The 23,818-nt window shown below is 45.5% G+C and overlaps 1 protein-coding gene across 1 annotated transcript; it reads left to right on the top strand.

The window, feature by feature from the left end:
• The first annotated feature begins 2 nt into the window (after positions 1 to 2).
• Positions 3 to 5,135, top strand: NDUFA1 (NADH:ubiquinone oxidoreductase subunit A1). The gene is made up of 3 exons (XM_036304673.1): positions 3 to 202; positions 1,337 to 1,426; positions 5,008 to 5,135. The coding sequence occupies exons 1-3, from the start codon at positions 101 to 103 to the stop codon at positions 5,026 to 5,028; spliced, it is 213 nt and encodes a 70-aa protein (XP_036160566.1). The 5' UTR covers positions 3 to 100; the 3' UTR covers positions 5,029 to 5,135.
• Positions 5,136 to 23,818: the final 18,683 nt, after the last annotated feature.

Genomic DNA, 23,818 nt, shown 5'->3' with positions numbered 1-23,818 from the left:
ACGTGACCCCGCCCAGCCGCGGGGCTCAGTGGGAAAGGATCGAAGTCGGTCACTTTTCGGGAGCTGGAGGTATTTTTCTGGCCTTGGGAACCTTGCCGCGATGTGGTTCGAGATTCTCCCCGGGCTTGCTGTCATGGGCGTGTGCTTGCTCATCCCCGGCATTGCCACCGCGCACATTCACAAGTTCAGCAACGGGGGCAAGGTGAGGCGGCTGCCGCGGCGGCTCCGCGGCCCGGCGTTACGTAAGGGGCCGTGGCTTGGGGAGGTCATTAGCATCCGGAACCTCCGTGGGAGAAGGGGGATACCGAGGTCGCCCCCCCCTCCCTTTTCCGTATTGTCTAAAAGCGGAGGTTTGTGGAACGAAGCCCGACGGAAACAACATTCTACTAGCAAAACCCGGCTAGTTGTTGGGTGGAGAAGAGTGGGCCGGAGGGACGAGTAGACTGGGGCTTGGAGAAGTAGAGGAGCAGAGGTTAGGTCCAGACTCCTCCTTAGAGGAGGGAGGTGTCACTTCCGCTTGCCCCCACTCCTAGTCTTTCATGCTCGATTTTGATTTTAACTCCTCGTATTCACATTTTAGTAACTTCTCATTCTTCTTCCCCAACCTTAATTAGGTTTTTACTTTGAACATTTTTTTTATCCCCCATTTTCTCTTGCAAGCCTTTAAGAATGTACCTCAAGATCCTGGTTTTTTTTTTTTCCATGTTGTAATTACTCCCTCTTCCTAGTCCTTTATATCATCTCTAGAGTACAGAGTATAAATGTGTTTGCTTTTGGGTTTTGTGGTTGTCCTTCACAAAATCGCTGTTTTCTTTCCATTAGGTCCCAAAAAGAAACAAGTAGTTATGTCGTTAAGAGGGCGTGGGGGCGGGGAGGAAAGAAAAAATACCCAGGTTAAAATAGAAAGTGTAAATTACCATGTTAATTCTAAAGTTTGGTGGTCCAATTTTTTTTTTTAATGGAGGGGGGAGGGAGGAGGAGGAGGGAGAGAGAGAGAGAAACATCAATTCAACAGACACATCCATTGGTTGCTTTCCACTTGCACCCAGATTGGGTGGGGGATGGAACCTGCAACCCAGGTACATGACCTTGACTGTGCCCTTGACAGGAAATTGAACGTGGGACCCTTTGGAGCTCTGGCTCACACTCAAACCACTTACCTACACCGGCCAGGACAGTGGTCCGATTTTACTTAAGATTCTAGTCTTATATTGTTAATTTGGTTTTTGTTTCAGTAATGATTCCATTATTCTATAATGTCATTTACTAAAGTTCTAATATTCCTCTATTGGATCACTCATCTTAAAATGGCAATAATTATTTTTTTTAATTGTAGGAGAAAAGGGTAGCCTATTATTCATATCACTGGTCTTTGATGGAAAGAGATAAGCGAGTCTCTGGAGTTAATCGTTACTATGTGTCAAAGGTAAGATAGCTCTGATGCTACTAGGCATCTGCCAGGGTGGCGGTGGGTTCTAGTAATGTTTTGCCAAAGGTCTTACAGTGCTAATTGAATTTGCATTTTCTTGCCTGCTAGTAAGGTTGAGCAGCCTTTTTCACATTTACTGATTGTATTTCTTGTTCTGTGGATTATTTGCTTATACACTTTACTTGCTCTGTTCTCTTTTTTATTTATAGGATTTCTCTATCTGTTTTGGATGTTAAGCTTGTCTTTTTTACATGTACAAATATTTTTTCCAGTTTCCTGCTTGTCTTTATAATAATAGTTTTTTGTTGTTGTTCATCCTCACCCAAGGATATTTTTTTAAAGTGTGTGTGTGTGTGTGTGTGTGTGTGTGTGTGTGTGTGTATATATATATATATATATATTTATTTATTTTTTTACAGAGAGGAAGGGAGAGAGATAGAGAGTTAGAAACATCGATGGGAGAGAAACATCGATCAGCTGCCTCCTGCACACCCCCCACTGGGGATGTGCCCGCAACCCAGGTACATGCCCTTGACCGGAATCGAACCTGGGACCTTTCAGTCCGCAGGCCGACGCTGTATCCAATGAGCCAAACCAGTTTCAGCAAAAATATATATTTATTTATTTAAAAATATTTTTTATTTCAGAGGGAGAGAGATAGAAACATCAATGATGAGAGAGAATCATTGATCAGCTGCCTCCTGCACACTCCACACTGGTGATCTAGCCTGCAATCCGGGCATGTGCTCTGACTGGGAATTGAACTGTGACCCCCTACTTCATAGGTCAATGCTCAGCCACTGAGCCACGCTGGCTGGGTATACCCTAGGACTGTGGTCAGCAAACTGCGGCTCACGAGCCACATGCGGCTCGCAAGCCAAATGCGGCTCTTTGGCCCCTTGAGTGTGGCTCTTCCACAAAATATCACGTACAGTGCGATGGAAACTTTGTGGCCCATGCGCAGAAGTCGGTATTTTGTGGAAGAGCCACACTCAGGGGGCCAAAGAGCTGCATGTGGCTCGTGAACCGCAGTTTGCCGACCACTGCCCTAGGATATTTTTTCATTGATTTTGAGAGATAGCGGAAGGGAAGGAGACAGAGAGAGAGAGAGGGAAAAAAAAAACACATCGATTGGTTGTCTCTTGCATGCTCACTGACCTGGGCTGGGGATGGAGCCTGCAGCCAAGGTATGTGCTTGGGACCCTTCAGTCTGAGGGCCGACGCTCTATCTATTGAGCCAAACTGGCTGAGGCTGATAGTAGTTTTTTAAGTTCGATCTTCAGTTTGTATTTTATTATTCTTTTTGTTTTGTTTTGTTTTGTTATTTTGTATTTTATTATTCTTAATGTTGGGTTTTATGTCTTGTTTACAAATGGGCTTCCTATTTAAGATTATAAAAATATATTCTTCCAATTTCTCCAAATACTGTTACAGTTTCTGTTTTCTTTCTTTTTGTTTTTGTTTACATTTAAAGCTTTGACCCCATCTACAGGTCATTTTGGGATATAATGTGGAGGCAGAATTTAACTTTCTTTTTTCCAAGAGATAGGCAGTTATCACAATAATCTATTTATAGATCAATTCATTTTTTATTTGAAATACCACTCTGGTAAACTAAATTTCCATATACACTTGGGCCTGTTTCACAAATGTGCTGTTCTATACAGCATTGGTTTGCAAATTCCTGCACTAATATAATACAAATGTAAAGATTCGCTATTATTTCCCATTTGAATGAATAATATGAAATTGCTGTTTTTGTGGTTCAAAAATGACCAAGTAGAAGCATAGGGGAGATAGTCAATAATATTGTAATAACTATGGTGCAAAGTAGGTACTGGAAATATGAGGGTGGAACACTTTGTAAAGTACATAATTGTGAAACTAGTACAAAATAATATTGAATGTAAACTGTAATTGAAAAAAAATTTTAATTAAGAAGTGAAGTGGAAATCCAAAATATGACCAATTAGTGGCATCTTCATATGGTTCAACCTAATAGTATGTTCTAATATATTGTAGGAGTTCATCTTCATTACTCTTTTTAAAAATTTTACATTTTTATATTTTCCCTTTGCTCATTTATTCCTCACAACAAATTTAGTTAAATATTAATCCCATTTCATAGATGAGAGAACACAGGGTCACTGGTTAAATCACTATGAGGACTCAAATTAGGTGATCTATCTCAGTGTAGTGTTATTTGAGACTCTAGTCTAAAGAACACGGTGATAGCTATCTACTCATGTAGAACAGTATTTCTCAGTGTGGTCCACGAATAACCATCATAATCTGGCATACAAGATATAATGCAGACTCCTAGGCCTCTGGCCCGACCAGACAAATTAGGATTTCTATAAAGTGGCTCCTAGGACTATGTAAGTTTAATTTACCTTAAGGTGATTCTTCCTGCAGTAGTAATCAAGATACCTGGACTGTGTTATTTTAATACCTGAAAGAAATGTCATCACTAATCTTTTTTTTTCTTTATTGATTAAGGTATTACATATGTGTCCTTAACCCCCCATTGCCCCCCCCCGCCCCCCCCCATTCATGCCCTCACCCCCCTGGTGTCTGTGTCCATTGGTTAGGCCTATATGCATGCATATAAGTCCTTTGGTTGATCTCTCCTCCTTACCCCTCCCCTCCCCTACCTTCCCTCTGAGGTTTGACTGTCTGATCCATGCTTCTCTGTCTCTGGATCTGTTTTTGTTCATCAGTTTATGTTGTTCATTATAATCCACAAATGCTAATCACTAATCTTTTACTCTATAATTTCTGAAGTATTTGGTTGTGAACTGATTTAGATAGAGTGGGTCTTCTGAATAACTAGTGTCATGTTATGCGTACATAGGGCAAGAGTTCTGGAGTTGGGGAGCCTTGAACTTGAATTCTGGCTCTGCTACTTCCTTACTAACTTAAACGACTTTTAACCTCGGCATTCCTCCTTTTTCAACCTGTAAAAATAAGTGAAATGAGGCTAATAGTATTTTCCTAATGTTGACTATTATTTTATACAACAGTTTTACCTTACTGTTCTCTGACTCTCTCAGAGTGCTTTAGAGAAGGATCCAGATAGTAAATACTTGGCTTGCTTTAGTTCTGATTTCAGGGGGAAGGTCTTTTCATATAAAGTGGTATGTTTGCTGCTGTCAGAAAATGAAAACTAGCCCAGCTTGTGTGGCTCAGTGGCTGCGTGGACCTATGCACCAGGAGATCTCGGGTTTGATTCCTGGTCAGGGCACATGCCTGGGTTTCAGGCTTAATCCCCAGTAGGGGGTGTGCAGGAGGCAGCCAATAGATGTTGATGTTTCTCTCTCCCTCTCCTTTCCTCTCTCTAAAAATCAATAAAAACATTTTTTAAAAAAGAAAATGAAAACTAGAAGTCATTATAAGTTATTCTTTCGTACTTTAGTGATTATAAAATTCAGTCTAAGTTATTGTTGCAGTGAAAGAAACGTGGAATGTAAAAGTACTTTACTAACAGAATGCCATTTGGTGACACTAGAAATAAGAGTACATGTAGATCTTTGACGGGAACAGAATTCTTACATTTTTCTTTTTAATTTGTTTTTCAGGGTTTGGAGAATATTGATTAAGGAAGCACTTCCTGATTAATTAAAAATAACTCAGCTTTGCTCATCTACTCCTGCTAGAAGGTTATGCAGTATATTATGTAATGCATAATAAAAGTTAAAAAGTAAAATTAAAGGTCTTTTTTATTTTTTAAAATATGACTCCACAAGATCAAGCAATCTACCCAAGGTAGCTTTAGCACTTAAAAAAAAATCCCAAGAAGGTAGCTGAGCCGTGTAAAATCATAGACATAATGTATACCAAGCACCTATTACTATGCCAGTGCCTAATGTGTCATAAATGGTAGTTGCTGCTATTGTAATAGATATTTAAAGACATTTTTTTCTAGTTCCTTTTCTGGGTGAATCAAATACTATTTAAAATTCCAGTTAGGATGCTTTTAAAACTGAGACTGCACTTCCTTTCAGTTTTCATGCATTCTCTATCTAACACATAATATTTGCTTAAGTGTTGATTTTTGTTTTAGTGGTAGAGCAGCAACAATCATTATGTTTATTAAAATAAATATACTGAGCCCTAACAGGTTTGGCTTAGTGGATAGAGCAGGGGTGGGCAAACTTTTTGACTCGAGGGCCACAATGGGTTCTTAAACTGGACCGGAGGGCCGGAACAAAAGCATGGGTGGAGTGTTTGTGTGAACTAATATAAATTCAAAGTAAACATCATTACATAAAAGGGTACAGTCTTTTTTTTTTTTTTTTTTTTAGTTTTATTTATTTCAAGCGGGCCGTAGTTTGCCCACGGCTGGCATAGAGCGTCGGCCTACGGACTGAAAGGTCCCGGGTTCGATTCCAATGAAGGGCATGTGCCTGGGTTGCGGCTCATCCCCATGTGGGGTGTGCAGGAGGCAGCTGATCAATGATTCTCATCGATGTTTCTATCTCCCTCCCTCCCTCTCTGAAATCAATAAAAAATATTTTAAAAAAATGAGTATACTGACCACTTGAAATAAAGCATTGCATGTTCACTGCTAAAAGTAACCACATAAAGATCTGAAAAGGTGAAACTCAGCCTGTTATAGATCAATACCTCAGGTGACCATAGGACCTCTAGGTGAGAAGATAAAATTACTTTTTATCTGCATCCTTTGTCCACTTTGACATTTGTTCTGCTTATGACAAACACCTGCACTGTGTGATTTTCATCAACCTCATCTTACTGGGCAAGGTTTACAGAATAAGGAGGTGGTATTCACACTTACCCTGTATAATAAAAGCGTAATATGTAAATTGTCCCCTCAACCAATGGGAGGTCACCTGCTCGCTATGACATGCGCTGACCACCAGGGGGCGGCACAGAACATGACGGGTGTTGGTGATGCGTGACCTCTCACTGGCTACCTGGGGGCTGGAGCCAGATGCCCTGAGAGGAGCCGCCCCACACCCACCAGGCTCTTCTGGGTGAGCCAGGCCGCAACCAGTAGGACCACAGGGGCCCATCGGGCTCCTGGTGGGTACAGGAGCTGGTCTGCGAGACCGGCCTGGAGAGAGTGTGCTGCCCGCCTGGCTTCCATGCGGGCCCAGAGGCTCAGGCTGTGCCCTGGCCCAAGGCGTCTGGCAGCACTCACTGAAATTCCGCGTGGGGACTTGGGCGCCGTGACTCAGGTGGAGGGGGTCACGCAGGTCTCCAGGGACCCAGGTGCTGCCCAGGGCCCAGAGGTCAGCTGAGACCTGCCCTTCCACCCAGAGGCTTGTGCTTCGATTGCAGGCCAGGCCTAGGGACCGCACCCGTGCATGAATTTCATGTACCAGGCCACTAGTACTCTATATTGTGCTATCTTGTGATGATGAAACTCTTCAATGAAAGCCATGGTCATGATTGCAAAAGTTAATATAACCTCTGATCTACATGTAGTGCTGCACAGGCCTCATTTAATTGATAGTTATGAGAACTACCTGGAAAGGAAGAAAGGGCAGGTAGTACAGATAGGGATACAGAAGACTTATTGACAACATTACTAAATCTGTCACTAAATCTACTGAGTTTTAGGCCTGTTATCTCTCCACTGTGCCTCTGGGCAGGGATCATCCACTAAGTTTATCTCCTTAGGTGAATGTCAGGAATGTATAGTGAGGGGCTACAAGATGACAGGTAGAAATCAGTTGGTCAACATTAGGGTCTGAAATCTTCCCCTCTTTTTGTGTGTGGCATATGCTATGAAATTTAGGTTTATTTTTATGCTCTTCTGCCTGGGAGTGAACCTGATTAAGGCACTTGGAAGGTAAATTACAGTGGTGCTTTGTAGCCTTCATTGCTCTTGATTGTTTGCAAGTGCACTTAGCCAGAAGGGTTTTCATACAGCAATTACAGGATGGGGTGATCTGTCCACTGGCCTTGGGTCCATAACTCACCTGCTCTTAAGGATTTGAAATGGGAAACAATGCCATTCATCTGGTTGTATTTACTATCTTTGATTTTAAATAGATACCATATTCACATAATTCAGAAGTCTAACTAACAATATAAGGTAGTGAAAAAACTTGCTTTAATCCTCTGTCCAGCACTTGCTCAATTATCACACCACCACATATTCTTCAGTCTTCCATAATGAAGAATCGTCCTGTTTGAAATTACATTTACTAGGCTTCCATAATTATTTCTAGGGTCAAGTGAAATAGTCAATAGGAAAAGACTTTGAAAAAGGTTAGAGAAGGTTAGAAGAAGGTATGAACGCACATTCAGGAAGGGGGTGGGTATGGCCCTGCCCATTGGGAAACATCTATGAAAAAAAGGGAACATTATACTATCAGCAATTCCAACTCTTAAAGACATTTCTGATTCCTCCGATGAGGAAACAAAAGTTCAGAGATGGGAAGTGATCACCTTAGATTGTGGCAGAAGTGAGACTAGAATCCTGGTGTTTTGACACAACCTAGAGTGCTTTCAACTGTTCTTTGCAGTTCACTTCAACAAACTGCTAAATAAATGCTACATGCCAGGCTGCCGGAGACCAATTCCAGTATGTTCAGCAGGGCTGCATCTGGGAATGGCTGCAGGCATTTCCCCAAACCTGAATAGGATACATTAAATTGATTTCTTGGCTGCCAGACAGCTAAAAGGCATCTTAAATCTACATGTTATTGCCTCCTACTGGCCAAACACCTGAACAGCCATAGGCTAATTCCCCCATTCTGACAATGGACTCTGTACCAAACCCTGACCCTTTGAAGTGTATCTCTCTGCCTTGCCTCAGGACAAGTTGTGTTAATAAAAAGCATGGGTCCTGGGGACGGGGAGAACCTAAGACCTTAGAACTTAGCTCCTTTAGCTAAGTTCCTCTGACCCCCAATGCCTTTCAAAATTATATTTAGTCTCCAGACTCTTTATTAGTCCCTGGACTCTTCTTATTTAACATCTACACACAGCCTTCTCCAGATTCCTGAATCCTTCTTGATGCTGGGACAAGAACCTCAGCACCTGGCACTGTGCCTCAAATTTGAATATAATACAGCCTTGCCCTCCGGGAGCTCACAGAGTGAAAGACAATGACAGGATGAGGTGATGAGTACTATGATAGAGGTTTGTAGGAGGTGCTGTTGGGAGCACAGAGGCGGCGCTTGACCCAGTCTTCTGGTTGGAGGAGGGAAAGGGCTTAGGATAGATATCCACGTGATGCCCACAGCTGGCCAAATCTTGAAGGTTGGGTAGAATTTACGAGATAAACAACTGAGAGGAGGACACCATGCAGAAAAAAATATCATGAGTGTGGGGACAAAAACTAGCATGACTGTGGGAACAATCTATAAGCAAGTTGTGCAGAGCTAGAGCAACGATCTCGAAGCAAGAAGTAGAGGGAAAGGGACTGGAAACATTGGCAGCCTCTGCAAGGCAGGAAGCAGGAGAGTGAGATGGTGGTGACTTGCATACATCTATCTGGCTGCTCTGAAGAGGATGGACTGAAGCAGTGGTTTTCAGCCTGGGCGAGTTTGCCCTTTAAGCACCTTTGTCAAGTTTGGAGACTTTTTTCCATTGTTACAACATGGGGAGTTGGGTGAGTTGTTACTGCCATCTAGTGGTTAGAGGCCAGCAATGCTAAATGTCTTACAATGCAGGGGACAGCCCCTCCCCAGGACAGTTTTAGGTAGCCCAAAGTGTCAATAGTACTGAGACAGAAACCCTGAAAACAGTAGCGGGACCTCCATCAAGGAAGATACCAGGAAGTGTTTGTTTTTTTAATTCCTACTTTTCAGGAGTATATGGAAGCAATCCCCTTTCTTTCTCCCACTCCTAGTTATTTTTTCATTAAATTGAAGATCCCAGGTTCTCTCTTGGCTCCTCTGTAAACCCAAACTTTATTGCTTCCCTGGAGGCATTTGTTTCTCAAGAATGTATCCCAGCCCTCGCCAGTTTGGCTCAGTGGATAGAGCATTGGCCTGTGGACCAAAGGTTCCCGGGTTTGATTCAGGTCAAGGGCACATACCTTGGTTGCAGGCTTCTCCCCGACCGGGACCCTGGTCAGGGCATGTGCAGGAGGCAACCAATTGATGTGTTTCTCTCACATTGATGTTTCTCTCTCTTTCCCTCTCTCTTCCACTCTTCCTAAAAATCAATTGAAGAATATCCTCATGTGAGGATTAACAAAAAATAATAATAAATAAATAAACAGCCGAAACCGGTTTGGCTCAGTGGATAGAGCGTTGGCCTGCGGACTGAAGGGTCCCGGGTTCGGTTCCGGTCAAGGGCATGTACCTTGGTTGCGGGCACATCCCCAGTGGGGAGTGTGCAGGAGGCAGCCGGTCGATGTTTCTCTCTCATCGATGTTTCTGACTCTCTATCTCTCTCCTTTCCTCTCTGTAAGGACTCAATAAAATATATTTAAAATAAATAAATAAATAAAGGTTTTTTTTGTTTGTTTTTTTTTTAAAAAAGAATGTATCCCAACTCACTGCAGTGTTGTGCCTCAGGCTGAGAAAGCAAAGAAAAAACCCTTCCCTTTTTTATTTTAAATATATTTTATTGATTTTTTACAGAGAGGAAGAGAGAGGGCTAGAGAGTTAGAAACATCGACCAGCTGCCTCCTGCACACTCCCCACTGCGGATGTGCCTGCAACCAAGGTGCATGGCCTTGACCGGAATCGAACCTGGGACCCTTGAGTCCGCAGGCCGACACTTTATCCGCTGAGCCAAACCGGTCAGGGCAACCCTTCCCTTTTTGAGGAGTTGATATGCAATGTTGGGAGGGTTGGGAAGCCGGTCACATCAGGAGGCTCCACCACCTTTCAGCTGTGTGACCTTAGGCAAGTCACTTCACTGCTCTCAGCCTCAGGTCTCCTTTCTCTCAAGTGAAGATAGTACATCCTCTGCATGTGTCCCTGGGTATCTGAGACTGTCATGAAGTCATGTATATGAAATAGTTTGTAACGGTACAGCCCTGTGCATGTGGAAGGGATCATTGCTGGTGTTATAAGCACCCCTTGAACAGCTATCCAGGCCACCCCCAGGTCCCTCAAAGGCACTTATCCAAATGTGATGTCAGGAGGACTCTTGGTCCCAGTGCATAACTAAGTGTAGGTGGTGGCAGTACTCTTGGATTCCCACCTAGAATAAGTGATCACAACCAAAGTGCTGTGTTCCCAGAGCACTGCAAACAAAGACAACAGACAACACTGACCTCAATTGCTCTGAAGGTATTTTCTGGAAACAGAGGAAAATCCAGCTAAATGCCACTGTGAGAACCGAGTTCCTGGTTACCCCTCTTAGCAGTTACCACTTGTTTTAAGAGAAGGTGGTGACTAGATGGGAATGAAGCTGGCCACCATACTCAACAGGAAGCTTCTGGATAAGAGGGGGGAGTGGGGTGAAAGTTAAACATCACTTGGTTTTTAAGATTTCATATCACCTTGATACTTCTGTGACCTGAGAACTCAAATTCTCCTACTCTTGTGAGACACAAAACACATGGAAAAATTAGAGTTTTTTCTTTACCGAGTATGGTGATGCAGATTTTAGGCAACTAAAGAGACTGGCACTCAGCTTCTTGGTTTGGGTCTGTGTGCTTGTATAATGCTCCCCTTCTCCCTCCACTTCCCCCATATCCCTAACCAAATATTTCACCTCTGAGGTCTGTATACTCTAGAGCAGTGATGGCGAACCTTTTGAGCTCGCGTGTCAGCATTTTGAAAAACCCTAACTTAACTCTGGTGCCGTGTCACATATAGAAATTTTTTGATATTTGCAACCAGTCTTTGTAAAACAAAGGCTTATATTTTTATATTTATTTTATATCTTTAAATGCCATTTAACAAAGAAAAATCAACCAAAAAAATGAGCTTGCATGTCACCTCTGACACGCGTGTCATAGGTTCGCCATCACTGCTCTAGGGCAACCCTGGAGTTTTCATCCAGTGCCTGTAGTTATGACTGTGGCTCAGAACAACAAGGCATCACTATCAAAAGTCCAGGCAGCCCTGGCTGGTTTGGCTGAGTGGATACAGTGGAATGAAGGGTCCCGGGTTTGATTCCAGTCAAGGGCACATGCCCGGGTTGTGGGCTCAATCCCCAATAAAGGGCGTGCAGGAGGCAGCTGATCAGATTCTCTGTCATCATTGGTGTTTCTATCTCTCCCTCTTTCCCTCTCCCTTCCTCTCTGAAACCAATAAAAACATATTTTAAAAAAAGTCCAGGCAACCAGGAACAGCTCTGCTATAGTATTCATATTCTAACCAAGGCACTGTTCAATGATGCACTTGTCCTGTGGCAGCCCTGCATGCTCAAGGATGGCTGGAAAGTTCTGAGAGGTCTTTGTGACATCATGACTCTCAGGGGTCTGCCCATCTGGGACTGCCCAGTACTGTATTTTAGGTCTGTGGATTTTACTATTGGCGGATGGGCCTCAGCTTAGGAAAGGTCCTGGGCTCCTACCACTTCCTTCCCCTTTTTGGTATAGTCTGGTAGCCCTTTAGAATTGAAGCACATCACTCAGCCGCATTTACTCAGAAACTGCCTAAATCCAAGATGCCTTGCTACGTTTGACTTGCTAGTTACCTTTTCATGTGAGCACACCTTATCTTCCTAACTAGATTACAAGTGCACCGAGGGTAGGAACCTTGTCTTACTTGGCTTTACTTCCCCACACCTGCCATTCCTGTGCTTTGCAGGTACTTAAAAGACATGTGCTGGCAGACTGGGTTCACTTGACAAGGAAATGTTAGCATTTAGCCAGGGCTTCATCCCCAAAAGCTGACATCCTTGCTAGGCATAGGTAGGGAGAAGGAAGAGGAGGGAGAGGGAAAAAGAATAAGAAGGTGAATAGCGGGGGGTGGGGGGGGCGGCGGCGAGGATAAATAAGGGAAGGGAGTGTTAGGGTGAGCTCGAGCGTATAAAGGTAGAGAAGGAAGAAACTGAGAGGGAATGAACATGACTGAGGGGATACAGGTGGGAAAGAATGTAATTCAAGGTCCAGGGTGTGAAGTCCTAAAGAGAGGATCCCCTCTCTTCCTGTGCTCTGAAGTTAGCCACCCCTACATCCATCCTACAAAACTCTCTCACCCACAGGCACAGGCGGGGCCAGTGAGGCCCTGCCTCTTTCCCCAGGGTCTGTCCAGCCAGGCAGCCTTAGGGTCCAGGTGGGCAGGGCCCAGATGGGCAGGCCTGGCCCTCTGTCTCCCAGGGCCAGACACAACATACACTTGACACACACTCACCCAGGATGGCCTGCTGCCTAGAAGGAGACTCTCTAAACATTATCTGGGCATTCAGCAGTGGTTCTTTGTGCACAGGCTCCACAATAGGTGATTGATGGGTGCAACAGTCACCCATTGTGGGTGCATCGGGGAGGCAGGGCTCCCAAATGATAGGGGAGCCTCAGGGCACCAAGGTGGGGACTGGGGCTTGAGACTTCGAAGCCTGCAGAGTCTACTTCCGTCCTGAGGAGTAAGAGGCTGAGCCTCTGGCCAGCTCCTCCTCCCGGCCCCACTTGCTCCTTGCATCTTTCCACTCCCTCTTGGCAGTCTTCCAAGCCACTTCTCCACACTTCCCTGCATGGGGAGAGCAGTGCCAGGTTTGGAAGAGCCTGTCCTCGATGCTGCCTGACAGTTCAAAAGGCCTCTAGTTTGGAGCACCCTGGAGGCAGAATTTGTCGCTTCAGTGAGGGCCTTGGCTGGGAGGTAAAGTTCTGGTTTACAGGAGTTTAAGCTCCTACTTCAAAGAGGAGCCTTTCTAATCTACTGGGGCATCTCTTCTGGCTCTCCCCATGAAAGCATTTTGCCCACAAGGCAAGGAGTTTCTGGTCCCTTGCCTGCATCTCACTCTCCCCTGGACAATTAAGAACCCAGCTGCCAGCCATCCCAGGCCAGGTCCTCTTACTAGTGGCCTCAGGGCTTCTTAGGAGAGATCTTACTGCCCTTGCCCACAAAAGCTTGACACAAAGGAAGCTGGAGCTCTGCCTTTTTGTAATGCAGTTATTCTTGGGCCTAGTGTTTCCAGCTTCTCCCCCACACCCCCGTCCACCTCAGGGAACCCAGGGGAAGGGCAGGGCCCTGGATGGGGACCTGCTGTGGCACTAGAAAGTTCCTAGCAGTTGGTCTGATGGGCTGTGTGGGAGTCAGACTAGCGAACAGAACTCAGGCCATCATCAATAGCATTTGTAGATCTGGAGCTTGCATGCTAACTAATGACAGTGTCACACAAGTCCTCCTCCTGGCTTGCCTGCTGGGCATTAGGCCTAAACAAGTGAGAGCTCAAGACACACCTACCTTTGTTGTCCCAGGCAAATTCTCCTCACTTTGGGGAAGTGGCAGCCTCTTTATGACTTCTCTACTTTTTTTTTTTTTAATTTCAGTTTACTTTCAATATTATTTTGTACTAGAGGCCCAGTGCACGAAATCGTGCACAGGTAGGGCCCCTCAAGGTGGCCTGTAGGGATTGGGCCCCAGCTCACACCCCCAGGCTCACAGCCCCAGCTTGCGCCCCAAGCCTTGCAGCCCCACAGTCCCACCTGGCACCCTGCTGTGGCCTGACACTGCCCCCTCACCTGCTCCACCATCCTGCCTGCAGGGTGATAGATCAGGGCTGCCCCCCCCCCCACCAGCTCCCTCAGCTCCTGGGAGCCGGGCAGTGGCCCCACCCCCTGCCACCTCCGATGGTAGCCATCTGTGGGGTGAGTGGCGGGGCGATTGGCGGGGCGATTGGGACCCCGCTTGCATCCGCCTTGGCCTGGCGCCACCTGCTCACCTACTCCACCATCCCACTGTGGTCCTGCTCTTGTCAGGTCCCATCAGGGTCAGCAGCACCTCCACTGCTGCCTGCTGCCAGCGCCACGTCACCGACACCCTCCATGTTCTACGCTGCACCCTGGTGGTCAGCACACATCATAGTGAGCAGTCGAACTCCCTGTAGAACAATTTGCATATTAGGCTTTTATTATATAGGATTGGTTTCAGGTTCTGTCTGTTGTGGTCTATTCATCATCATGATTATGATAACTAATGTTTATTGAGCGCTTAGAGTATACCTGTTTTGAGTGCTCTATATGAACCATTACATTTCATCTTCTTATCAACCTTATAAAGTGACTCCTTTTAAGATCCCATTGTACCCATTAAGAAGCTCAGCGAGGTGAAACAATCTGCCTAAAGTCACAAAGCCAGTTTGTGCTGGAGCTGGGATTTGAAATGGTTGGGATGAGGCAATTTTCTCCTCCCCTCAGTTCTTCTGGCTGGTCAAATAATTCAAATGACATACAACAGATCAACAGGAGAAAATCAAGTTTTGCCATGTGCATATGCAGAATTGGCGTAAGCATAAAAATTCCAAAGATACTGAGGCAAAATGAGGTATGTATGGCATTCTGAAGTAAGGAAAGGGAGGCAGGGGTTGGGGACTTCAAATGGAAAAAAAGGCAATTCACAGGTAGAAGAAAAAGAGCGAAGATGCAGTAAACCAATTCTTGCTGAGCCATCCAGGAACAATGGGACACAGAGGAGAATCTAGGAGACTTTGCAGGTTCCTCCCTGCCTGCCACAGTTCATTTATGTTAAGATGGATATGCTAGGGTTCCCTTACTGAAGCAAGTTTTCTTTATGAATTCCCTCAGGCAGGTTAGGAGGAGGTAGGAAAAGCAAATTCTTCTTTTTGTTGAGCTTTACTTTCAGCTCAAAATAATCTGCATGCCAGAGTATTCTGGGAGACATTTTCTGGACTCCTACAAAACCCTCTGGGATCAGACATCAAGTTCCTCCAACTAAGTCACACTGCCTTCTACCCATCTCCTCTCCCAATCCCATTCCCTGACCTCACCATGATATTGGACGACTTGGGGGTTCCTTTTCCCCACTGGGCACTGCTGGGAGTGAACTTCTTTTTTTGTTTTTTTTTTATATTTTTATTGATTTCAGAGAGGAAGGAAGAGAGCGAGAGAGATAGAAACATCCATGATGAGAGAGAATCATGGATTGGCTGCCTCCTGCAAGTTTTCACTGGGGATCGAGCCCACAACCTGGGCATGTGCCCTTGACCGGAATCGAACCTGGGACCTTTCAGTTCCCAGGCTGACGCTCTATCCACTGAGCCAAACCGGCTAGGGCGGGAGTGAACTTCTTATGATATTCTGAGAAAAATAATTTTCTGAGATTCACACAGGAGAGTGATTTTTATTTGCATGGAATTAAATCCCTGTGTTTCTCAAGTCCCATTTTCCTTAGTCCACTCATAGAAGAAATGTATCTGGGGTTTTAGTAAAACTAGAAGGAAAGCCAGTGTCCAGAATTTCCTTTCCATGTTGGAGACAGATCCAGTACAGCATCAGGCTAGTTGCAGTCCATTAGTCCACTGTGTGTGAAGGTACTCATGGCTATGGGCCACTCGGAAAAGTGCCAGGGGATTATATATACCCCAAATTTCCATGTGCTTGCAGTGGCCATGCCCATTCTGACCAATGACCTCTGTTCTGAGGTGTGTCTGACAGGCAGCACCTTCGCTGTCACCCCAATTTTACTGGGCATGTGTCTATCTTCCCTTTGTCCAGTCCCTTACCCCAGTGTTTCACAGGGAATAGGCTGGTGGTTCCCTGGAGAGTGCAAGGTTGCAGCTTCTTGGTGAAGCTGCCCAAATGACATGCCTATAAAGTCTGGCTTCCCCTTTGCTCCTTTTCTATTATTAACTAGAGGCCCAGTGCATGAAATTTGTGCATGGGTAGGGTTCCTAGCAGCTGTTGGCTGCAGGCTGACAGCAGGGGCCTCCCTTCATTCTGTGCCGCCCCCTGGTGGTCAGCACACATCATAGCGAGTGATCAAACTCCCAGTTGGTCGAACTCCTGAGGGGACACTTTGCATATTAGGCTTTTATATATATGGATAATTAGCTAATTACAACGGTATCAACTACACAATCTCAGCAGCAGGCTCCTTATGTGTGGGACCTTGATATATGTAGTGTCTTTAGGCAGCAAACTCAGCATTTCTTCCTGTATAAAGAGGACACTTAGCAAAGCACTTCCCTTTCTTTGTTGGGCTTGGGACCAATTGTTTGTGGGTGAGAAGCCAATAATTCCATATATAGAGCACAGTGGTTAAGGGCAGGGGCTCCCAGTCCTGGAAATTTCATGGATTAATAAAATTAATAAAATAAAACTGGGCCCTATCTCAGGGCCTACAAATTTATTTTAATTAGTTAATTAATTAATTTTGTTAATCCTCACTTGAGGATATTTTTCCATTGATTTTTAGGGAGAGTGGAAGAGAGAGGGAAAGACAGAGAGAAACATCAATGTGAGAGAAATACATCAATTGGTTGCCTCCTGCACCAGCCCTGACCAGGGCCCGGGCCAGGGAGCAGCCTGCAACCAAGGTACATGCCCTTGTGCCAGGGTTCTTGTCCCAGCATCAAGAAGGGTTCAGGAATCTGGAAAAGGCTGTGTTTAGATGACGTAGGAATCCAGAGACTAATAAAGAGTCCAGAGACGAGATATAATTTTTTTTATATTTTATTGATTATTTACAGAGAGAAAGGGAGAGGGATAGTTAGAAACATTGATGAGAGAGAAACATTGATCAGCTGCCCCCTGCACACTCCCCATTGGGGATGTGCTCACAACCAAGGCACATGCCCTTGACTGGAATCGAACCCGGGACCCTTCAGTCCGCAGGCCGACGCTCTATCCACTGAGCCAACCCAGTCAGGGCATGACAAGATATAATTTTGAAAGTCATTGGGGGTCAGAGGACCTTCAGCTAAAGGAACTGAAGACTTCCTCCTTGTTTTGGACCCTTGCTTTTATTAACACAATTTGTCCTAAGGCAAGGTGGAGATAATATACTTAAAAGGGTAAGGTTTCAAAGGGTACAGAAGCATTGTCAGAATGGGGGAATTAGCCTATGGCTGTTCAGGTGTTTGGCCAGTAGGAGGCAATAACATGTAGATTAAGATGCCTTTTAGCTGTCTGGCAGCCACAATCAGTTTCCTGTTCAGGTTTGGGGAGATGCCTTTAGCCATTCCCAACAGGTGACTATATGTGTGACTCAACCCTGTTGAGTTCCCAAGCTTCATCAACCTTTTGATGAAACTCTTGAAATTATGACATGCTGGAATTGGTTCCCGGCACCCTTGACCAGAATCAAACTCAGAACCCTTTGGTCTGCAAGCCAACACTCTATCTACTGAGCCAAACTGGCTACGGTGGGCCTACAACTTTTGATTTCACCATTCAAAATAACACTTTATAGTACTACAGCTATTAACGAAAATACTGGAAATAATATCTAACCATTATAGAGAGACTTTATGAAGTATCAGGCACTATTCTCAGTCTTTACATGCATTATCTAATCCTCTTAAAAAACACTTTTGGAGGTACAATTATTCCCATTTTATAGACAAAGAAACTTAGAAATGTTAAATAACTTATTCCTGGGACTATGATGATAACTATCTACACTAATAAAAGACAAAGATGCTAATGGACCATACCTTCGCTATGCCCACCAGCCAATCAGACGATATGCAAATTAACCCAACAAAGATGGCCATTAAATTTGCATACTGCAGGTGGAGCGGGCAGTGCCAGATGACGCCCGCGGGGTCCAGGCTGCAGATCAGGGACCGGGGAGGCGGGGTGGGCAGTGCCAGCCACCCGGGGAGGTGAAGCCGGCAATCGCCCCGGCCAGAAGCCTGAGGCTTGGGCAGGGGCAAAGCTGGCGATTGCACAGGGCTGGGGGTCCCCTGCCAAGGCCTAACGCCAGCCAGAGGTCTGAGGCCTGGGCAGGGGCAGAGCTGGCCATCGGAGCAGGCTGGGGGTCCCTTGCCCAGGCCTACTGCCCAGCCAGAGGCCTGAGGCCTGAGAAGGGGCAGAGCCGGCAATCGCCTGGGGCTGGGGGTCCCCTGCCCAGGCCTAAGGCCCCAGCCAGAGGTCTTAGGCCTGGGCAGGTGATCGGAGCAGACTGGGGGTCCCCTGCCCAGGCCTAACGCCTGGCCTAAGGCCTTAGGCCTGGGCAGGGGCCGAGCCGGGGATCGGTGTGAACTACAGAGGAAACACCTTTTCTGACCGCTCATTGGCTAAGCTCCCTGTATGCCACTGGTAATATTCTTAGTAACTTGGGTAATACGAATCCAAGAAGGTGATGTAGGGTTTTTCCACCTCACTCCTGGAGAAAAAAACAAAGGTCTGCTGCTGGAGGGGCTAAGAAATATCATTTCCTGCCCTAGCTGGTTTGGCTCAGTGGCTAATGCCTCGGCCTGCCCACCACAGGGTCTGGGCTCAATTCTGACCAAGGGCATGTACCTAGGTTGCAGGCTCCTCGCTGGCTGGGGCCCAGGTCAGCACTCATGCAGGAGGCAACCAATCAAAGTGTTCCTCTCACTTTTATGTTTCTCTCTGTCTTTCCCTTTCTCTTCCACATTCTCTAAAAATTAATGGAAACATATCCTCAGGTGAGGATAAAAAAATAATAAAGAAATGTCATATCCTATGAAAGACACATCTTGAAAATGCCTAAAGAAAGTTGTCATTTTTTCATGGTGAAGGGACTGGAGTCCGTGTTGATGAAAACACCTTGCTGGCTGCGGTGACTGGCAGTGGCCGCAGCAGCGGGGTGATGGGGCTGGTGCCTTCCCCCTATCAGCCCGGTCACCTCCCACAAAGGGAGGCCAGACTGTGGTTTAGACCCGCTCCCCAAGGGGTGCAGGGAGCGGGCCAAAGCCATCAGTAGGACATCCCCTGAGGGCTCCCAGTATGTGAGAGGGGGCAGGCTGGGCTGAGGGACACCCCCCCGCCAGTGTACGAATTTCATGCACCGGGCCCCTAGTCTATAATAATAAAAGGGCAATATCCTAATTAGACTGGACATCTTCTGGACATGACCAAGCCGGGGCCCGAGGGAAGCCAGCCAGGGTCCCGGTGCCTGAGGGTAGCCCGAGGGAAGATAGCTGGGTCCCAGGTGCCGGGGGAAGGAAGGCCTACTCTTGCATGAATTTTCATGCATCCGGTCTCTAGTTATAGTATAAGCTCATCCTAGATTCATAAAAGGCATCTTTGAAAACACTCAGTAAATGAGTGGGGTGCACCAAATATGATGTATGTTCCTTCAAAAATCTAAATACCATATTTCAACTAATCTAAAGGTGCATCTTCATTTATATTCCACTGTGAAGAATTTTTAAAAACACTATCAATTAAACCATAATATTGTTACAGGAAAGGGAACCTGGCCCTGAGCAGGTCTGCCTAGGGCCAGCCTATAGTGTGTGGGTTCTTGACTTCATGTAGGAAAAGTTTCACAACAGTCCAGGTGAATTTTAGAGGACGTTTATGAAAGCTGGGGACAGTAAAACAAGGAAGGGCTGGGGAAATGAGCCTAGGCTAGTCTGCTCTGGCTCACTAAGAAGTCAGAGAAAGGGGGGCCTTGGAGACAGGTTCAGGGGGTTTATCTGGGATGAACTGCTACTGCCCATTGCTACCCTGGTTGTAAGCCCTATGGGGTCCCTTAGAGTTTAGGAGATGCATGCCTGTGGGGGAAGAAGAGGAGGGGAAGGTACTGGTGTGCTCCTTCAGGGTCATGGTCCTCACTGATTGGTCAGCGTCAGGGCAGGGGATCATTAGTCATCTCAGCTGGTCCTGGTGTCACCACCTGGTTTTGCTGCTTTCTGGGTCGGGAGCTGAAATACGACTGAGGCCTAGATGTTGTTTTTAGGGAGGTGACCTTCTGCATCTGCTGTAAATTGCTCTGTCAGTTTGTTCAGCTATCTGTCTCAATTTCCCTATTATACTTGTCCTGGCTTACTGGCTTGCTTCAATATATTATTGATTATATGATGAATCCCCATTTCAGAGATGTTAAAATGTTGGGGGTGGGGGGCACTGTGAATGTACTGTCACTGAATTCTTCACTTTAAAATGGTTAATTTTATGAAGGGTCCTGGGTTCAATTTGAGTCAAGGGCACATGCCCTGGTTGCGGGCTTGATCCCCAATAGGGGGTGTACAGGAGGCAGCCGATCAATGATGCTCTCTCATCATTGATGTTTCTATCTCTCTCCCTCTTCCTTCCTCTCTGAAATCAATAAAAACATATTAAAAAATAAAAATAGAGATTCTATATTGAAAAAGGAAGTCAGACAGATCTGGGTTTGAGTTTTGGAAACTTCTTTTAACACTGTGCCTCAGTTTGTTCAATTGTAATGAAAATATTAATACCTAGCTCCGGGGGCTGCTGTGAGGAGCAAGTGACTTAACACATATTAAGCCCTTCACATAGTGACTGGCACACAATGAGGGCACCAATACATAGCAACCGAGAGGCTCATTGTTGCTATCTTGCCTGGCACAGCCCTGCAAGCTCATCTCCTGCTGGGGAGAAGCTGGGTATGGACACTACAGCTTGATCCTGCTTTGGAAGTCAGACTGTTGTGACAAACAAGCCCCCTCCTTTACTAACAAAAGTAGTCAGAGTTCTCATTTGGACTTTGTTTCCCATTGGTTGAAAGTGGGGTTGCCCTGGTAGCACATGTAAACATTCCTTCTTGGAATCCTGGAGAAAAGCCGCTGAGAGACTTTCTGAGGCGTCCCTGACTACTACTTCTCCATACAAGACTCTGTTCACTCAGGTATTGGGGGTTGTTAAGTGTGGGAGGGCTCCACAAAAAAGACTTGCAGTGGTTCTCCCAATTCATCACCCAGACCCCAAACTTGATCACATCCCTGACCCTTCACACCCATTTTGCCCACCTCTTAGGGAGAAAGTGGGAGAAAAAGAACTAGGAAAGGCCAGTCACAGGGACGCTTAAGAATTGTTTGTGCCCACATATATATGAGGATAAGAAGTGAACTGCTTCCCGAGCCCTGCTCCCCCTTTTCCTTTTCCTGTTGTAGCACAGGGCTCCCAGGGGAAGTTCTTAAGGAGGTGCTTCTATGAATAAAGCCCCCACCTCATTTGCTTTGTGTTGGGAGTCACACATTTAGCTTCCAGTCAATTCATCAAGAGACAATTTGCTGAAGCTAGGTCACTGAATGACCAAGTCACCAAATGGGCTATTTTCTGAAGAACTGAGTTACTATATGGACTCACCAAAGCCTACTGAATTTACCAGTTTATCAAAAACATTCTATTGTCTTTAATTACGGAGTTTACAGCAAATTGCTTTGGTCAAATTGGGCTGGGGAGAGCCATTTCTCCAAGGTTAAGGGCCTTTAGACTCCCTCACTCTTCACCCTTCATTTGGGTCTTCATAGGAGCATTTTAAGCTCAGTTTGCCTCTGCCTCGGTTCCCTATTGCTACAGCTGGCGGGTGAACAGGTCCCCACAACTCTCTGTGAATCTTGGAGGGAGGAGAGCAGTGTAGTTATGAGCAGGGGCTGTGGAGTTGGACAGCCTGGGTGTGAGCGTGGCTTCCTTGTTTCACATGGTAAGAAAAATAGGCATACTTAAAGTAGGATAGGTAGGGAAGGGTTAAGGGAATCATTGGGGTTGACAGTGGGGAAACAAGGCCAAGCACAGCCACCCAGGGCTAGAAATGGTGGGGCTATAGGGCTGAGGGGAATGGCTATCCTTACCAGACTGGGAAGTTGTGAGAGAGCTGCCCTGGAGAAGCTGCCTTCTCCATATACCAGCTACTGGTGACCCTGTAGGGAGACAGCTCCCTGGGGAATATATACCTCAACCTTACTCTCCTCTGTTCAGCCTGATCTCCCCATTGTGTGGAACCTCCTGGAAGATAGAGGTAATGGGAGAGCCTATTGATGTAGTCCAGCCAGGTCGGCCTTCCAGGGGAGAGAGGGAGAGTGGATCTGGAAGGGCCAGTGAAAGGTACACGATCTCACAGGGCTGTGGTGAGAGTTGAGACCCATTAAACATTCCAAATTGGGAGTTGCTATTTATAGAAAAATAAATAGCTCCTTTTGGAGAGAGATACCCATTTTCCTGCAGCACTCCCAATGCAAGGACTGCCTGCAAGGGATTTATAACTGTGGAAAATATTAGCTATCATTTATGACGAACATTTTACTAAAACAGGAGCAGACAAATATTTTTTTAACAAGAAAAAATTTAATTACATGTATATATATGGGAACCCTTCACACGAGAGTCAGAAATCCAAAATACATGAGAGGTTCTGACAAATATTTTCTGTTAAAAAATATATGTTTATTGATTTAAGAGAGGAAGGGAGAGGGAAAGAAAGAAACATTAATGATGAAAGAGAATCATTGATTAGCTGTTTCCTGCACACCTCCCATTTGGGATTGAGCCTGCAACCAGGGCATATGTCCTGACCAGGTATTGAACTGTGACCTTCTGGTTCACAGGTCAATGCCCAAACACTGAGCCACGCTGGCTGGGCAACAAATATTTTCTTATTTTTAATTTAAAAATATATCTTTATTGATTTCAGAGAGAAGGGAGAGGGAAAGAGAGATAGAAACATCAATAATGAGAGGGAATCATTGATCAGCTGCCTCCTGCACGTCCCCTAATGGAGATCAAGCCCGCAACCCAGGCATGTGCCCTTGACCGGAATCGAACCTGGGACCTTTCAGTCCGCAGGTTGACGCTCTATCCACTGAGGCAAACCAGCCAGGGCAACAAATATTTTCTTGATGTGATAAATCTCACACTTACTGGTGTAAGGTCAGAAGCATGCCTGTTAAAGTCAGACACAAAGGAAGGATTTTTAAAAATATTTATTTTTTATTGTTTTCAGAGAGGAAGGGAGAGGGAAAGACAGAAATATCAATGATGAGAGAGAATCACTGATTGGCTGCCTTCTCCACGCCCCCTCCCCACCCTCACGGGGGATCAAGCCCACAACCCAGACTTGTGCCCTGACCCGGAATCGACCCATGACCTCTTGGTTCATAGGTTGATGCTCAACAACTGAGCCACGCCAGTTGGGCTGGAAGGATTTTTTAAAAAAATTCTTTATTTAAAGTATTACATGAGTCTCCTTTTTCCCCCCTTTGACCTCTCCCCTGTCACCCCGTCCCCCAAGCACAAGCCCTCAGCCCCCTACTATCTCTGTCCATTGGTTTTGCTCATATGCATGCATACAAGTCCTTTGGTTGATCTCTTACCCCCTCACCCCCCACCTTCCCTGATAGGTTGTACAGTCTGTTTGATGCTTCTATGGAAGGATTTTTTTTATCTCCACTTTCATTTCACATTTTTCTGGAAGTATTTACCAAAGGTAATACTTATATATTTCAGGAAAAAATGAGTTTCTGGCAGATGACATTGTATACCTTGAAAATCCAAGAGAAAAACCTGAAAACCCAACCCCTCCTATACTGTATTCCCCTAATCATTTACATTCACTTTATCTTTAAGTAGTCGTGGGCTCTCAGTTACCTAAAGCAGGGTTTGTGGTT

The sequence above is a fragment of the Myotis myotis genome, unplaced genomic scaffold, assembly GCF_014108235.1.
Source record: "Myotis myotis isolate mMyoMyo1 unplaced genomic scaffold, mMyoMyo1.p scaffold_m19_p_4, whole genome shotgun sequence".
In the NCBI taxonomy this organism is placed as follows: Eukaryota; Metazoa; Chordata; class Mammalia; order Chiroptera; family Vespertilionidae; genus Myotis; species Myotis myotis.
Note: the sequence above shows the minus strand (reverse complement) of the source record. Positions and strands in the feature narration are given on the sequence as shown.